This window comes from Monodelphis domestica, chromosome 6 (assembly GCF_027887165.1).
Source record: "Monodelphis domestica isolate mMonDom1 chromosome 6, mMonDom1.pri, whole genome shotgun sequence".
Classification (NCBI taxonomy): Eukaryota; Metazoa; Chordata; class Mammalia; order Didelphimorphia; family Didelphidae; genus Monodelphis; species Monodelphis domestica.
The window spans coordinates 73,388,038-73,403,568 of NC_077232.1; the positions used below are offsets into that span (position 1 = coordinate 73,388,038).

A 15,531-nucleotide genomic window follows, 5' to 3' on the forward strand; every position below is an offset into this window, starting at 1 on the left:
CTGGATTAGGTGAAGCAGCAGCAGATGGGGGTAAAAGGCCATGAGAGAGGAGGAGGGGGGCAGAAAGATAGCCATCAGGGAGCAGGGAAACAGGAAGCTCAATACAAGAAGCCCCCGGGCAGAAGCCTGCTTTACTGGCCACACCCCATTTGGGGCACTGAGCAGGGCTGCTCTTGGTAGGTAGGTAATGGTAACAAGGGACGTCCTTGTGTGGCACCTGAAAAGTTGACAAACATGACCTCACTGGGCCCTCACAACCACCCTGAGGCAACTGAGGCAGACAGAAGCCAAGTGACTTCCCCAAGACTCCGCCTAAGCTAAAGCTTTGTAGAGCCTGCCCTTCAGAACTATCACTCTCATTGTATGTGGGCCTAGCTCAATCGTGGCAGCCTCTTTTCTTTGGTTCATGCCCCAATCGGGGATTTCTATGAAAATATCAAAACTTGGTTTGTGTTTAAGTCTACTGCAGAGAGTCAAGAGGGTCCTCTGCTCCCAAGCAAGTCGTCGGGCTCACAAAGCATCAGACGGGGAACAGGCTCGTCTGGAGCACCCCATTTCCCCAAAGCAGCCATTTTGCCTGAGAGTCAGGCAGTTTGGTCCCCTGGGTGAACCTCTCCCGGTCCCTGGCGTGGTGTTTCGTGATGAGGCAGAGGCGACACCGACCCCGAGGAGTCACTCACAGAGAGGAATAGGGAGCTGCCTTTTTTCCCCTTGAAAGGTGCCTTTTCCCAAGCAACAGGCCCCACTCAAATACTGTTCTTCGCTTGTTTAGCCCAAGCAGGCAGCCGTTTGTCCTTTTTGGTTGTCACTCAACTCGAGAAAACATCAACGCCAGCAACTTCAACTTTCCTTCCGAAGGGCACCTGGTGCGGAACACGGGCCTGGGAGGGAGCACCGCCAAGCACATGGTGAGCCGCCTCGCCCCCTCTTTGTTGTGCCCATGACGGCTTGGCTATGGCCTCTGGAGGTCGGAGCTGGGAGCCAACTGGCCATGGGGCGGGTTGATTTTCTAGGGGAGCTTCTAAAAATAGTGGGAGGGGGAGTTGGGGCCCTTGGGCCATGCAGAATGGCGGGGAAAGGGAGGGAGGCTGGGATGCCCCAGGCAGAAACAGAGCCTGTGCCCTAGAGGGAGGGCTGGGATCAAATCGATGCCAAGGCGGAGACCTCCAGCTCTGCATCTGTGCTCGGCTGGAGTTTTGCAAAAGCACGTGCTCTCTGGGGCTGGGTGGCCACATTTTGACAGCTTTGTCTGAGTAAAGGGCCCTCTTGAACTTCTAGAAGAAACTTCATAGGGTTGACTTGCCTGTCTGAGTCCTTTTGGGGGAGGGGAGATGAATTTGGTTTTGGATCTTATAAAAACTCCACTCAAATGTACCTATCTCCATGGTGTAGAATCCCTGAAGACACGTTAAGCAGACAGCAAAAAGAACGATCTAGCATATCGCAAGCAAACTCAACGATTAAAGCAGAGGGCATGGGGGATGGCTTTTCATGCCAGTAAACTTTTGCATAACAAATTGACTGTTGGAAAAAGTGAACATCTCCATTAGCTATCACTTTTCCATTTCAGTAGCAATAAATAAGAGTGGGAGCACTCCTGAGCCCCGTTTCTGTCTTTTCTTCCTGACACCCAGGTTGTACAGTGTGTCTCTCCAAAAGGACCTCTCGCTTGTTCAAGAACCTATTTTTTCGGAACTTCTCACGTCCCTTATCTGGGTAAGGGTCTCCAATTCATCATATTAGCAGTTTACATAATCAGTGCCTTCTCTGTCATGGATTGGCTGTGACTTCTATGTTTATCACTTCTTATATGAAGAAGGATTTTGTGTCACATCCGTGTGCCTCCTCTGGCCTTGGAGAGGAGCCAGCAGAATCCTGGGTCTGGCTTTGGGTGACTGTCATGCAGGAAAGAGCTTTACTTCTCTCTAATGTGGTGGAGCAGGCTGGACCTCTGAGCCTGCTGGGCCTTTTTCATCTTAATCACCTTATAATAGAGCTAATAAAGGCCCAAAAGAGAGGCAGTATTGCAGAGGAACAAAGAAATGACCTCAAGGAGGGCCTACAAAGATTATGCAGCACCAGCAACTTTCTATTCCAAAGACATTCAAAATTGGGTCCTAGCCCAGGTAAAATCATGAAGCTGGTTACTCCAATATAATAAAATGCCAATACTGCCAGAGTTGATCCACAATTTTAATGCTATACTAATCAAGCCAGCAAAGAGATACTTTTCTTTTTTTTTAACTCTTACCTTCCATCTTGGAATCAGTACTGTGTATTGGTTCCAAGGCAGAAGAGTGGTAAGGGCTAGGCAATGGGGGTCAAGTGACTTGCCCAGGGTCACACAGCTAGGAAGTGTCTGACATCATATTTGAACCCAGTAACTCCCATCTCTGGGCCTGACTCTCAATCCATTGAGCCACCCAGCTGCCCCCAGAAAAGGGATACTTGATAGTACTCAGAAAAATAATAACAAAAGATCTAGAAAATTAAGGGAAGTCATGAAAACAGTATGGCAGGGAAATAACTTGTCCAGACTTCAAAGTAGGTTATAGTCATCAAAATAATTTGGTTTGGTTAAAAATAAGAGAAGTAGATTAGACTAGAAAAGAGAAAATCAGAAACCATGGAACTCAATAACTCAATGATTTTTTGATAAACAGAAAGCTATAAATTACTTGGGAAAGAATACTCTATTTGGCATGAACTGCTAGGAAAACTGGAAAGCAGTCTGGCAAAAACTAGGCTTGGACTAATATCTCCATATTCCACAAAAATTCAGAATGGATATTGGACCTTAATATTAAAAATCATACCCATAAAATGACAAGAAATGCAGATCTTATACCTTCAGAGCTTTAGGTAGGAGAGCTACAGATATGCTATTCTTAACCAAACAAAAGATAGAGACAGTTACAAAAGATAAAATAGATATCTTTCCATTATACAAAACTGAAAAGCTTCTGCATAAACAAAATTAATGCACTGAGGTTAAAAAGGGAAGTGGTCACATGAGAAAAAAACTTTGTATCAGATTTTTCAGATAAGGATTTGGTATTATTGATAACTAACATGCATACATACATGCCTATGTACATACATGGTTGTCTGTACACATACATGCCAACCTATAGACATGTCTATGCACATACATGGGAGCAGTATTATTAATAATTTTTCCCCTTTTGAGAGCTCCTTGTCATATCCTTTGACCAACTATCTATTGGAAACTGCTTTATAAATATAATATATATGTATATTCATTCATATAGACAAAGACACACATAAATATAAATAGATCTCAAAAGAATAATTGAAACCCATTAATAACTATATGAAAGTATGCTTCACATCACTCATAATTAATGATCTGCAAGACAAGTCCTGAGATTTTACCACATACCCCACAAATTGATAAAGATGACAAATGATAGGAAGAGTCATTGTTGGAGGAATTATGAGAAAATAGGTACACTCCTGTGTTACTGGTAGAGCTATGAATTGGTACAACCATTTTGGAAATCAATTTGAAACTAGGTAAATAAAGTGACTCGGAGACTTCTCGACTAAGCTTATGTTTCTAAGACATCAGTTGGTAAGGAAAAAGCCTCCATATATACCAAAATATTTATAACAACTTTTTGTGGCAGCAAATTGAAAACATAGTCCTGTCCATTAGGAAATGACTAAGCAAATTGTGGTAGATGGATGTAATGGAATATTACTGTGCTGTGAGAAACTACAAATATATTGTATATAGAGAAGTGTGGAAAGATTTACATGATCAGATGCAGAATGAAGTAAGCAGAGATAAGACAATGGTATATACAATGATTACTTACAACAATGTAAATGGAAAGGACAACCAGCCAACAATCAAAAGTGAAGGCCATAAAGTTACAAAGGACGAGCACAGCCCCAAAGAAGAGAAATGAGGAAACATCCCCATCTCACTTCTTTGCAGAGCTGGGAGGTTCTTGGGTATAGTACCTTGTATATATTTTTGTTCTTTTTTGAGGTATATTGATTGGTTTGGGTTTTTCCCTCTTTTTTTCCTTTTTTTTCCTTTAAAAAATGTTAAACTTTGCAAGGGAGAGGGGAAAAATACTAAAGACATTCTGGTGAGGTAAAAAAAAAAGAATCAATAAAAATTAAAACCAAACAAAATAGATTGCATCTCAGCTGCTGATATATAAGAACCTGAGGTCTTTATGGGAAATTATAACTTGTTCTGGTTAAGGAATAAAAAGAGGAAGAGGTAGACTGAATTCTTATGCATGATCCATGTGAGCTTTGTCATTTTAAAGCATTCACAGAAGCCAGCAACAAAACAAAACTATTCATTTGGTTGCAGTCTCTCAGGCCTTTGCTTTGATGGATGATGTTGCTGGTAGGGCCCCCATGCTGAGAATACAGAATGCCCCAGAACACACCGGGATGGATGGGGCACCGAAGTTCGGCACATCCTAGTGTGGATATCATTTGTTTAAAACAAAAACTTAAAGAAGACTAGTGGGTCCTCTTTCTGGGCCCAGCATAGTAGACCTGTTCTCTTCTGAAGCCGAGGTTCCAAACTCCTCCAGGAATATTTTAAAACCTTGAGTTTTAACCCAGTTCTTATTGTTTGTTTTATAGGAAGCGGCAGTGAATTACCCAAGAAAAACATACAAGTGTAAGTTTTTTTCCCTTGGTTTTTCCCTCCTTCCCTGCTAGTCATTCCTTAGACACGGTCACTCTGTGAGAGCTGTTACTGAGGCTGACATCGCTGGGCCCTCTCCTGGGTAGGAGGCAGCAGCAGAGCGCAGCAGCTGCTCCCTTCAGCATCCATGTGCCCCTGCTAGCCAAGGTCTGCTCATGCTGCTTTGTCCTGGATGATTGGTGGGCCGAGCCCCTTTGCTGCCTGGCCTTCTCTCCCTGTGGTCGTGGGATTTAGGTTTCTTGCTAATGGAGGATGTCTGCCTAGATGTTACAGCAAGTCGTTCCTATTTCTTCAGAATGAATACTCGGTGCATTTGCTTTTGGAGACTCTCAGAGGCAGGGAGCATGAAAAGGATCTGTTTTGAGTGGACCTTCAAGAAGCATAGAGTTTGAAATAGGAATCTTTCATCTGGGTTGGGCATGCAAGTCAGACTTACTCTCTTGGTTTGGGTAATGCCTTTTTAAACTGAATACATGGTGTTTGGAAGCCAGTGTGCAGCACTTTCCAGTTTGTTTAGCCTAGAATAAATCTCTCCCATCAAGAGAATAGTTGAATGTACATACCCTTGGTAGCTGCAGAATTGTCTGTTCTTTTCCGTGGTGGAAGACTTTTGTTCTCTTTGGCAATAACAAGAAACAAGAAGTCACCTGTAATTCTTGATTCGGACAAGTGATAAGGGACCTCCTTGCTCAGTTTCAATCACTTCTTTGGGGCTGATTCATAACCGTAATTTCAGATATTTGGGATTATTGTTTTGTGGTATTTCCCCCCAATATATTGGAAGTTCCTTTTTACTTTGTGCTGTGGCCCTAGTGGGTTTGCTTGTCAGCTAGACCTGTATGACCTAAACCCAACCTAGTCAGGCCCACTTGGGATCAAGTAGTCCTGGCAGAGCAGCAGCAGAGCTATCCTGAGCAAGAGAACATGTCCTTCTGTCTTAGTCACCAAGTTCTGTGTCTCCCATTCTAGACAGTCCTGTCTGGTGACATGGTTGTTTGCCAGCTGGGTGAGGGAGCACAGATTGGGAATTTTCACCAGAGGGAAGAAATACGAATGATGAATTATATAGTTCTCATATCTCAATGCATTGAGAGAGGACTTATAGCAAGGTTAAACCTACAAAGGTGATCTCTGAATATATTTATTTGGGGCCAACATCTGTGAAACTCTACATCCAATCCTTGGGTATATGCATCAGCAATAAAATATTGGGCACAAACCTAGAATATATCTAATGTCAGGTAGTCCAGACATCCCCAGTTCTTTTTAGCACTTCATGTCTGACAATACTGGTATGCCCTGGTAAATGATGTGTTTGTTTTCCAAAAAATATTGTTCCTCTGAACTTAGTGGGCACTGCTTTCCTCATCTGTCACTAGTTTTGACATGAAGTCACTAAGAACTCATATTCTTCATGAGAAATATATAAATTCAGTTTCCCCCTTAAGTCTTAGATCTCTACACCTCTGTGCTGTCACAACAGATTGGTGGTACCCCCACTGAGGAACAAAACTCACAAGGTTTGGGGAACCAAAAATTTCTCTAGACATTTTCTTTTCCAACCCTGACAGAATTGACTCCGTGAGTTTTCTCTTGGAGCCCTTGAAAACTGCCATTAGTTTGAGAAAGATCATCTTGGACCACTTTCCCTTTTATACCTGGATCCAGGAACCCCCTAAAAAACTTTCTCCTGAGTCTGGATCCAGGCTCAGGATATAGATTTTATTTTATCTAGTCCCTGGCATTGAAACCTCCAAAAATTACACATATGAAGGAAATCCCTAGATAGATTGTGCTATGGAACCACATTCCCTAGGATACTACCTTAGGTATAGATTAACACGTAAAAGTCTGCCATACTCCTCTAAAGAAGGGGACAGAATCTGTTTGAATATTCCTGCTTGACATTACTAGTACATATCATTCAGAATATGATACAATGGAAAGACCCATGGACACTTAGGTTCTCTAAATTTCAGTCCCCTTATCAATACCCCAGTGCCCCCAATTGAGGAGCTTGGGTTCTATGAGCATATAACAATTTTAAAATGCAAAAAAAAAAAAGAGTTTAGTTTTTTGAGATTCATATGTAATACCCCTGTAGGCATGTTACGCCTTTGTGTGGCTTGATTAAATCTGTTTCCACTTCTGCTGATCTCTCACAGTTCTTTCTCCTAGAACAGGCAAAACAATAGGATGGACTTCCAGTTCCTCCTTAGAGTGCCATTACTACTCCCACTGGGTCAGGGATGAATTCACTATAGAGTTCCACTTCCCAGGTGGCTAGGATCTCCATGGCCTTTCCCAAGGCACTCCAGGCATATGCTATAAGATTATTGTCAGGTGTAATCATTGCATATGTGCTGGCCTAGATTGGAGTTGGCATCTATTTAGGAAGGGTTCAAAATCTGGCTAAGCTCTGAACCTCAAGGCTGCCTTTGCATAGTTTCTATCTTCTCTGTACATCCAGACTGAACTGATCCTAATCCCTCACTCCAGAAGCTAGCAGAAGAGAGCACAAAAGTCAAAAAAGAGTAAAGAGATGGTCACAACCACTAATAACCTATCCTAAGAATCTGTCCACTAAGAATCTATTTTGGGGGCCACTATTGTAGCTGCCCATATCTGTGAAATCCAGGACCAAGGGAATAGCATTCCTGGGCAAAAGAAGTGTTTAAAGAGTCCTTTTATCATATTTATTTTTTTATTTGTTTATTAAGAGAGATGTTGATTTTTTAATACCATCCAGGTACCTAAACATAATAAATCCACTCTCTCCATGTAATTCAGACATTTCTTAACTGTAGGATCTCTATCAGCTTAGCTTTTAGATAGGGTTCTTCTTCATGGATAAGCTACTTCTGGAATGTGAAGACATTTCCAACTCCATAGCACAGGATAGTCTTTTTAAATTAAATTTTACATTTTTCAATCAACAAAAATCTACCTTCTCCTCCTCTTCCCAAAAGAGAGTGAAGGAAAAGCAAAACTCTTGTTACGAATATAGAGCAAGCAAAACAAATTTCCATATTGGCCATGCTGTTCAGTCACTGGATTTATTCGTCACAGGTTTCATGGCACTTGAAAATAAACTTACTCTTAGACAAAGTCTTAGAGGTTCCCCCTGAAAACTAGATAATTCCTTCCTCCTACATTCCCTATCATTTAAGGTCCCAGATGGATGTCCACATGTGCTCCATAGTCACCCAATAAAAGGTTTATAAGTATATTCTACCCTTCACCTCCCTAAATGAATCAGATTTAGAGTCTTCTGGAGCCTCTTCTCTGGCTACTAGCAGTCCTGGGAGAAGGTGATTAATAAGACTAGGCTGGCTCAGGCTCAAATCTTTTGAGGTACCTCCTCATTTCTCCCCAGCTTAGGGAGATCATTCGGAAAGTAGGCAGCCAGTTTTTCTATCTCTTTGGAATGCCTTCATATTTAGTCTGAAATATGAGACTGGCCAGCATCCTCATGACCTGAAGATTTGTTGTCAGAAGACCCTTTGAAAAGGCTGTTATGGCATCCTGGGAAATTCAGTAAGTCCTTATTGTACACTCCATAGGACTTAGGAGAAATTGGCTCGGGGGCCAATGGAATTTCCCAGAAGAAGCCAGAGATCAGGCCCTGAAAGTGTTAGACATCTGAACTGAACCCAAAAAGCCATTTGCCCTTGAGATGGCTGAACCACAGCGAAACCTAAATCAGTGTAAGGAAGGCACAAAGCCAGCCTTTGCAATTTCTTCATCATGTTTCAAATCACTTCCTTGGGACTATATAATTTGTGTGCATGCTGTTCTTAATGGAATTGTGTGATGCTAGAGTTAACATATCTCCTTTGTTTATTAAGTAGGCAATTGTCCCAGATATATGCTGCTGTTGTTGAGGCTGTTCTGGCTGGCATTGCATGGTATGCTAAAACTTCCAATATAACCAAGGTAATTTGAATACTGTGTTTCTCTTCCCTGAGCAGTTCTTTCCTCCCTTTCTGTCAAGAACTTCATCAAAACCTGTTTGCCATCTGGACTACACTGTCCCTCTGATCTGATGTGAGCTTGGCTTTGGGAGAGTTGGCATCAGGGAAAGCCTAGCTACTCTGGCCCGGACATGGCCTCATTTCTAGACTTGAGCTGTACCTGCCCATGTGACCAAGTCTAGCCCCCTTACTTGTAGCCGCTTTTGCAAGACTGTCTTTGCTATGTCTTTTTAGTTCCAACTAATTAACAGTTGTCTTTAAGGCACGTTGAAACTATTTGGTATCCTAATAGATTAAATTTTTTTTAAAGTTGGTTTTTTTTTGGGAGGGGGAAGCTGGGTAGCTCAGTGGATTGAGAGCCAAGCCTAGAGACAGGAGATCCTGGGTTCAAATCTGGCCTCAGACACTTCCCAGCAAGTCACTTGACCCCCCATTGCGTAGCCCTTACCCCTCTTCTGCCTTGGAACCAATACACAGTACTGATTCCAAGATGGGAGGTAAGGGTTTAAGAAAAAAAGCTGTTTTTTTTTCAAACTAAGGAAAACAAAAGATTTTCTTTTAATAGAATGCTATAATTTTTTCATGCACTATATGGTGTATCTTTCTATAACTCAATGTAAAATACCTAGAGATTAGAAAACTTTAATTTTCTTTCCACCAGGTTTTGTATGAGTCCTCTGTCCATTCCTTCAGTGATATTCTGCTGAGTTCCAAGATCCAGCTTAGGTTAGAAAAAAAAAAAGAATATTTGCTAGAGGTCAACCCAGTAAGGCTGGCAGCTTCCCAAAGTCAAGATGGCCCTTCCAAAAGGAAGTTGTTCAGCAGTGGAGAGCCTGTGCCATGTTTGCATATCAGAGATAGAGGCTGACTGAGTCTGTGGCCATTGACTCTCCAGTATTTCCCATTTCTACCCTGAGAGCACCCTCGGCTTGGTTTTAGAGCCTCTCACTTTCAGGACTCTCCTCCATATTGTAACTTTTCTAATGATGACTTAGAGTGGGTGTCTCAAGACACTTCTTCCCAGTGTTTCCTGACTTAACTGAAGAAAAACTGAGTTATATCGAATTACTAAGTGCCAGGAGGAACATATAAAGTGATAGATATATCTTTTTAAATCAGTATTGGGCTTTTCCTCCCCTTCAGATCTTAAACAAACAAACAAATAAACCTAAATATTGGTTCCAAGGCAGCAAAGTGGTAAGGGCTAGGCAATGGGGGTAAGTGACTTAGTCAGGGTCACATAGTTTGTGTCTGAGGCCATATTTGAACCCAGGACCTCCCATCTCTAGGTCTGGATCTCTGTCTACTGAGCCCCTAGTTGTCCTCTGCCAGATCTTTTATAGCTACAATTCTTTGGATGCTCTTAACATGAAATAGAGGCACTAAACAAAGGCACTTCTTGCCACGTTCTGCCTACTAGTGCTAGTGCTACAGAGCATTAACTAGTTTAAGTCTTGTAGCCATAACCTTGATAATTTTCATCAAAGCTGGTTTATACCCACTACCGGTAGGTTTCCATAGGGCCAGTCAATACTAACCAAGCTGCTGCTTGCCAAACAAAGTAGCTACTGCTGGATGGTGCCCAAATGTCCCCTCTGAATCGTCACTGTGTCCAAACAGGAGGCTTTTTGCTCTGACTTTAACCTGAAGAAAGTGGCCCTACGTTTTCCTTAGCCAGGTGTTTATGGGTCAGGGAGGCATATTAGGCACTTGGGTGGGGGCATGCATACAATGTCAGATCTCTTCCTCTTGTCTGGTGCATCCTTGAGATGCCATGGTATTTAATGCCTTGGACGTGTGCTTCTTTTACAGTCTAAGGAAGCAGCAGAGCTGACATTTTGGAATCTACTAGAATCATTTCAGATGAAGAAGCTGAAGTCTGCTCTACGGTATGCAGTCACGGATTTTCAAAGATTATTTGAGAGTGTGGTCCCATTTTAAGCAGAGTCCTATTTTCTTCTCCCATCCCTAAACACCATATTCGGGGTACCCTATGGTAAGCCTATGATATTTATCAGAATTGGGGTCTGCACATGTGGATGAAGGAGAATTGAGGTCTAGGTGTCAAATCAGAGAGAGAAAGACTAGCATGCTGGAGTTATTTAAGGAACATCAGGTACAAGTTTTTGTTTTCTTAAATTGTGTTTAACAAACAAAAATGGGCTTAATAAGGAAAAAATAAACATAAAAATTAGACATGTCAGCTTATCAGTAAGTCATTCCATAAGCCACAGTCACATGCTTTTAATTGGATGTTGCTATGGCAACCAAGAATCTCCTGGTTCTCCCTTTTTCATTTTGTATGAGTTCTTTCCATTCACAAGAATAACGATTCATGGAGATAAAACAAACATCACAAGGAGAGCCGCCTAACCTTCATGTGAGTGTGTGGAATCATGGGCCCTGCCTACTTGGGAGGGCGTGGTGGGTTCTCAGTGAACGTTCTGACACGGTGCGCTGGGAGTGCTTGACTTGACATCAGGAGAAACGAACTTAAAATCCTCCTTTCGGCACTTAGTGGCTGGATGACTGTGGGCAAGTTACTTCACTTTTTAGAACCTTGGGGTTTTTTCTGTAAAATGGGAATAAAAATACTCAGACCGTATCCACTTCACAGGATCGTGGTAAAACAATGCACTTTGTAAACCTTAAAGGGTTTACAAATGCATCTTGTTATTATAGTCCCATTTCTGGAAGACAAGGCAACCTGAGCCCAACATACATTTAATCTGGGTCAGCCCCCCTTCTGCCTCAGTATCCACAAGGTCTGTCAACTCCCCAAATAGTGTCTCCTATCGGGTGTGTTCCTGTCTTTAGGGAGCTCAGAAGGCGAAATGCAACCAAAGCATGACTAGCCAGAAATCACTTGGGCCAGGCCTTTAAATGGCCAGAATGTTTCATGAATTCTTTTTTGCTGCATGGAAAAGAAGTTACTGACAAGTGAAGAAGCTGAAGTGAAAGCCATGTTTTCTTTAAAAAAAAATTCCCTAGGTAATAGTCCTGAGGAGAGTCTACATTCTGGCTCCATTTCCAAGGCCTTCTGAGTGATGCACCTCTAGTCTGGCACTGCCACATCATTGAGGATAGAACCATGTTCACAAATGCCATTAAAGTACAAAAAAACCCAACTTTTATACAGTAGAAAGATTTTCAGCTGTATACACTGAAACCAAGAGGATTTGGAGATGTGGGGGGTGTGGGAGTCTCAGTTCTCCAACACATTCTATTCCCTGGCCTTGCCGTTTGCTCAGTGAAGTATATATTAGGGAATATTTGTAATCATATAGATCCTTACGTTTGGCCTGAACGTAGGGAAGGGATAATTATAGGTGGCAAAGAGAAAGAGTGGGAATGTGGGAAGGGCGGGATCTTGGTGCAATCCTAGAATTATGGTGATCTTGAAAAGTCCACTATAGCAAACTTGGATCAGCAGCGGCGAGCGTAGGAGTAGAGAATGTCATGTCTCAGATGAGCTGGTTCTAAGAGGAAAGGGGTGGGGGGCAAAGAGGTTACCCATTGAGGTAAGGGAAGCTAAGGTTGAAAGGCCTGTGTTCAAATCCAGCCTCGGATGCTTACTTAGCCTCTGCTTCCGTTTTCTTAACCTGTAGAAGGCAGGTAGCTCACCGAGCTGTTGTGAGGATGCAGTGAGATAAGATTTACTTAAGATGCTTAGCATAGTACCTGGCACATAGTGCTTAACCAATCCGTGTTTCCTTTTCCTCCCCCTTCCCTTTTCACCTTAGTAGTCTCTTTGAGATTTTTAGAAGTGCACTTCCATGCCTAAATTGTACCCATTAAGTAGGAAGTTACAGGGAAGCTGGTTTGGGCCCAATATAAAGAGGATTCTACCAGTTTAAATTCTCCTGTGAAGAGCTATCTCATGGAATAGTGAGACCATTCATCCCTAGAGATGTGCTGACACCTCAGAGACATGATCCCTTCTGGTTTTGTCCTTCTGGCCCCTCGTTGGACTCCTGTCTGCTCTAACAGCCTCCCAGGCCCTTGTCTCAGCCCCAGGCTGACATCAGAGCTACCCAGCTCCGACCAAACCTGAACAAGACTCCCCCTGCTATGGCATTCCTATTCGCAGCTGGATGCCAGGAGCCTTTGCTTACAACCTTCTACTTTGGGATAACTATTTGGTAGGAAATTTGTCCTTAGATCAGACATAATTTTGCCTTCGTTCAGTTGAACAAAGAGTTTCCTACATGCAAGGCACTTTGCTAAGCACTGGGGATACCAAAACCAAAGGGACTTTGTTCCTACCATAAAGGAGTTTGCCTTCTACTGGGGCAGTAAACGTGTGGGCAAAGAAGCATGGTCTAAAGAACACTGGTGGACTTGATCCCAGATGGGAAAAAGGAGAAAACTCTTGGGAGTTTCGGTGGGCTCCTTGGCATGGACAGTATCTGAACAAAAGCCAGCAGGGAACTTTTGGGAGATGCTGGAGAAGGGTGCCCTGGTCAAGGATGAGAGTAGAACATCTTTCCCTTCCAGTTGAGACTAATTCTGTGTTTGGGGCTTTCCAAGTTAGCCAGTTGGGGCATAGGAGATGTGGCATTTCACCAGGGCAGGACTACTTTAGTAGACTCTGACTGGGAAGGAATTCTGCCCAGAACATTCTGACTCGTCTGACCCTCTGACTTTCATCCACAGCCACAAGCTAGCTTTTCGTATCCATGCTGTGAACAACCAGGGAAGGTGAGTATCTCTTTTTGCCTAGGGGAGGGGGCAAAGAGAGAAGGGGCTAGTTTAGAACCAAGGAAAACATGGACCACAGCTAGCCAGTCCTGACCTATAGCCTTTCCATAGCTGACCAACAGCTTTTTTAAAGGAACTTGGTATCCTACATCCATTTTACTCAGGAGTTGTCTCAGCTGGTATTTGGTTTCAAAATAGGCAATGCTTAATTAATCCCCTTTCTCCTGAGAGTTTCCTTCCCTCTAAAATTGGGGAAAAGTAAATTTTCACTACATGTTTTACATTAAAACTCTGCCTACTTGCTGCCAGCTGTCAAGTTATTTAAGAGATTCCCTGGGAGAAATCATACTTCCTTGTTGAAGTGACTGATTTGAAAAAATAGTGGGTATGTTTTGAATTTCAGCATCAAATTAACCACTTTGGGGTTTTCTTTCTTTTTTCCCCCTTCTCAAGAATTGTGCCTCTGGACAGTGCAGACAGCTTATACTCTGTTAAAACGGTAAGCAGAGCTGCTAAAGAATGGCCTTCTCGGAATGGTCCCCAGGCAGGCATCTGCAATTCCTGAATGGGTTTCTAGCATTTATTGTAAAAAATAAACCCATGCCAGACACATGGGGTCACATGCCATGAGGTTTGGGAACCAGTAGCATGTTCTTACAACAATTATACCAATGGCTAGGGATGGTTAGCTCAGTGCTTTAGAACGTGGTGCTTCCTGGGCCAGGACTGAGGAGCTGTCAGAAGTAGAGATGATTCAGTGCAAAGCCTTCCCCACCAGTGGGGGAAAAACCAACTCAAAGCTTTCCACAGAATCTGAGGTGGAAGAACTCTTGGAAGTCATCTAGTTCAGCCCAAATAGGGATGACCTCCTGGAACCCATGGTCATCTAGCCTCTGCTGGAAAGTGATGGGGAACCCATGAAGAAGATGGCTCATTTCACTTTGAGAGAGATACCGTTGTTAAAAGTTCTTCCTTAAGTGGAGCCAAAATCTTCCTTTCTGCAGCTTCTGCTCGTGCTTTCTAGTTCTGTCCCCAGAGACTGAGTTCTGTGTGACAGCCTATGGTAAGACAGCTAGTGTGCCCACCCCACCTTTGTCTTCCACAGTTACTTCAGTTGATTGCCAAATGGCACGTCTGTAGTGATCATTTTTACTCAAAAGGCTGTTCATATAAGCTAAAGGGTACAAGAAGGCATAGCAAATGATTACATGTTTGATATCCATCATACATGTTATGTTGTTGTTGAGTCCCTATATTGTTCTTGTTTTCTGTTCCTTTGAAGAGGTTTCTATCTAATTTCCTTTGGTCTCATAATGAAGAGCCTGGGTAATCCTAGATGTTGGGATGTCGTAGAAGCTTGAATGACCCCAATCCCCAGACTCCTCAGTCAATATGCCTGATAGTAGCAACTTAAAAATAAAATGGAAAAAAAAGAGACTATGGCTGTGTTTGCCACCTTCCTCTTCTCTCGTTTCAAACTAACCTTCCAGGCCTCGCTCCTCCTCCTCTAGGAAGCCTTCCCTGACTACTCTAGCTCATACTGATCTTTTTCAATGGCACTTCCCACATAGCTTGATAACAGTTCATCTGAAAAAATTTCTGAGAATTATTGAGGACCACAAACTCAATGGAAAATGATCAATCTGGCAGGCAGTTAAGGAGGCAACAGTCACATTATCCCCTCTCTTGTTCAGACCCCATCTAGAATGTTGTGCTCAGTTCTGGTGGCCACAGTCTGGGAAGGACATTGACAAACTAAAGTGCATTCAGAGGAGAAAGACCTCTAGTGAGTGACATCAAATTCATGCCACATTAGCCTGAAGAAGTGAGAACATGGAAGGGAATATGACAGATGACTTCCACCATTTAAGTGGTTGAACCAGGAGCAGTGGGCAGAAGCTGCAAAAAGACAGATTTTAACTAGATGTAAGGAAAAACTTCCTAACAGTCTTGAGGAGTTGTGGGTTCCCCCTCACTAGATATCTTAAGGATTGGAAGACCGCAGGTTGGGAATGTTGTAGAGAAAACTGATGTGCATGCAGAGGCTAGGTTAGACTCCGAGGTTCTGTAATTGTACCTGTGGACACCAGGAGAGTGGCAACGGTTTTTATTGCTATAGATAAGATCCTTGTGTAACATGGACTTTGTCAAATACTT

At 42.8% G+C, this 15,531-nt stretch overlaps 1 protein-coding gene across 4 annotated transcripts in view; it reads left to right on the forward strand.

The window, feature by feature from the left end:
* The window catches only part of DNAAF9 (dynein axonemal assembly factor 9), a 169,263-nt gene that overhangs the window by 68,911 nt on the left and 84,821 nt on the right, over positions 1 to 15,531 (forward strand). For 3 of the 4 annotated variants that reach the window (XM_007497284.3, XM_056802257.1, XM_056802256.1), the window contains 7 exons: positions 773 to 908; positions 1,635 to 1,716; positions 4,636 to 4,672; positions 8,548 to 8,635; positions 10,486 to 10,562; positions 13,330 to 13,374; positions 13,828 to 13,873. In XM_007497284.3, the coding sequence (XP_007497346.2) occupies positions 773 to 908; positions 1,635 to 1,716; positions 4,636 to 4,672; positions 8,548 to 8,635; positions 10,486 to 10,562; positions 13,330 to 13,374; positions 13,828 to 13,873 (511 nt within the window). The remainder of the gene's footprint in view (positions 1 to 772; positions 909 to 1,634; positions 1,717 to 4,635; positions 4,673 to 8,547; positions 8,636 to 10,485; positions 10,563 to 13,329; positions 13,375 to 13,827; positions 13,874 to 15,531) is intronic. The other variant, XM_056802255.1, reaches the window with a different exon arrangement.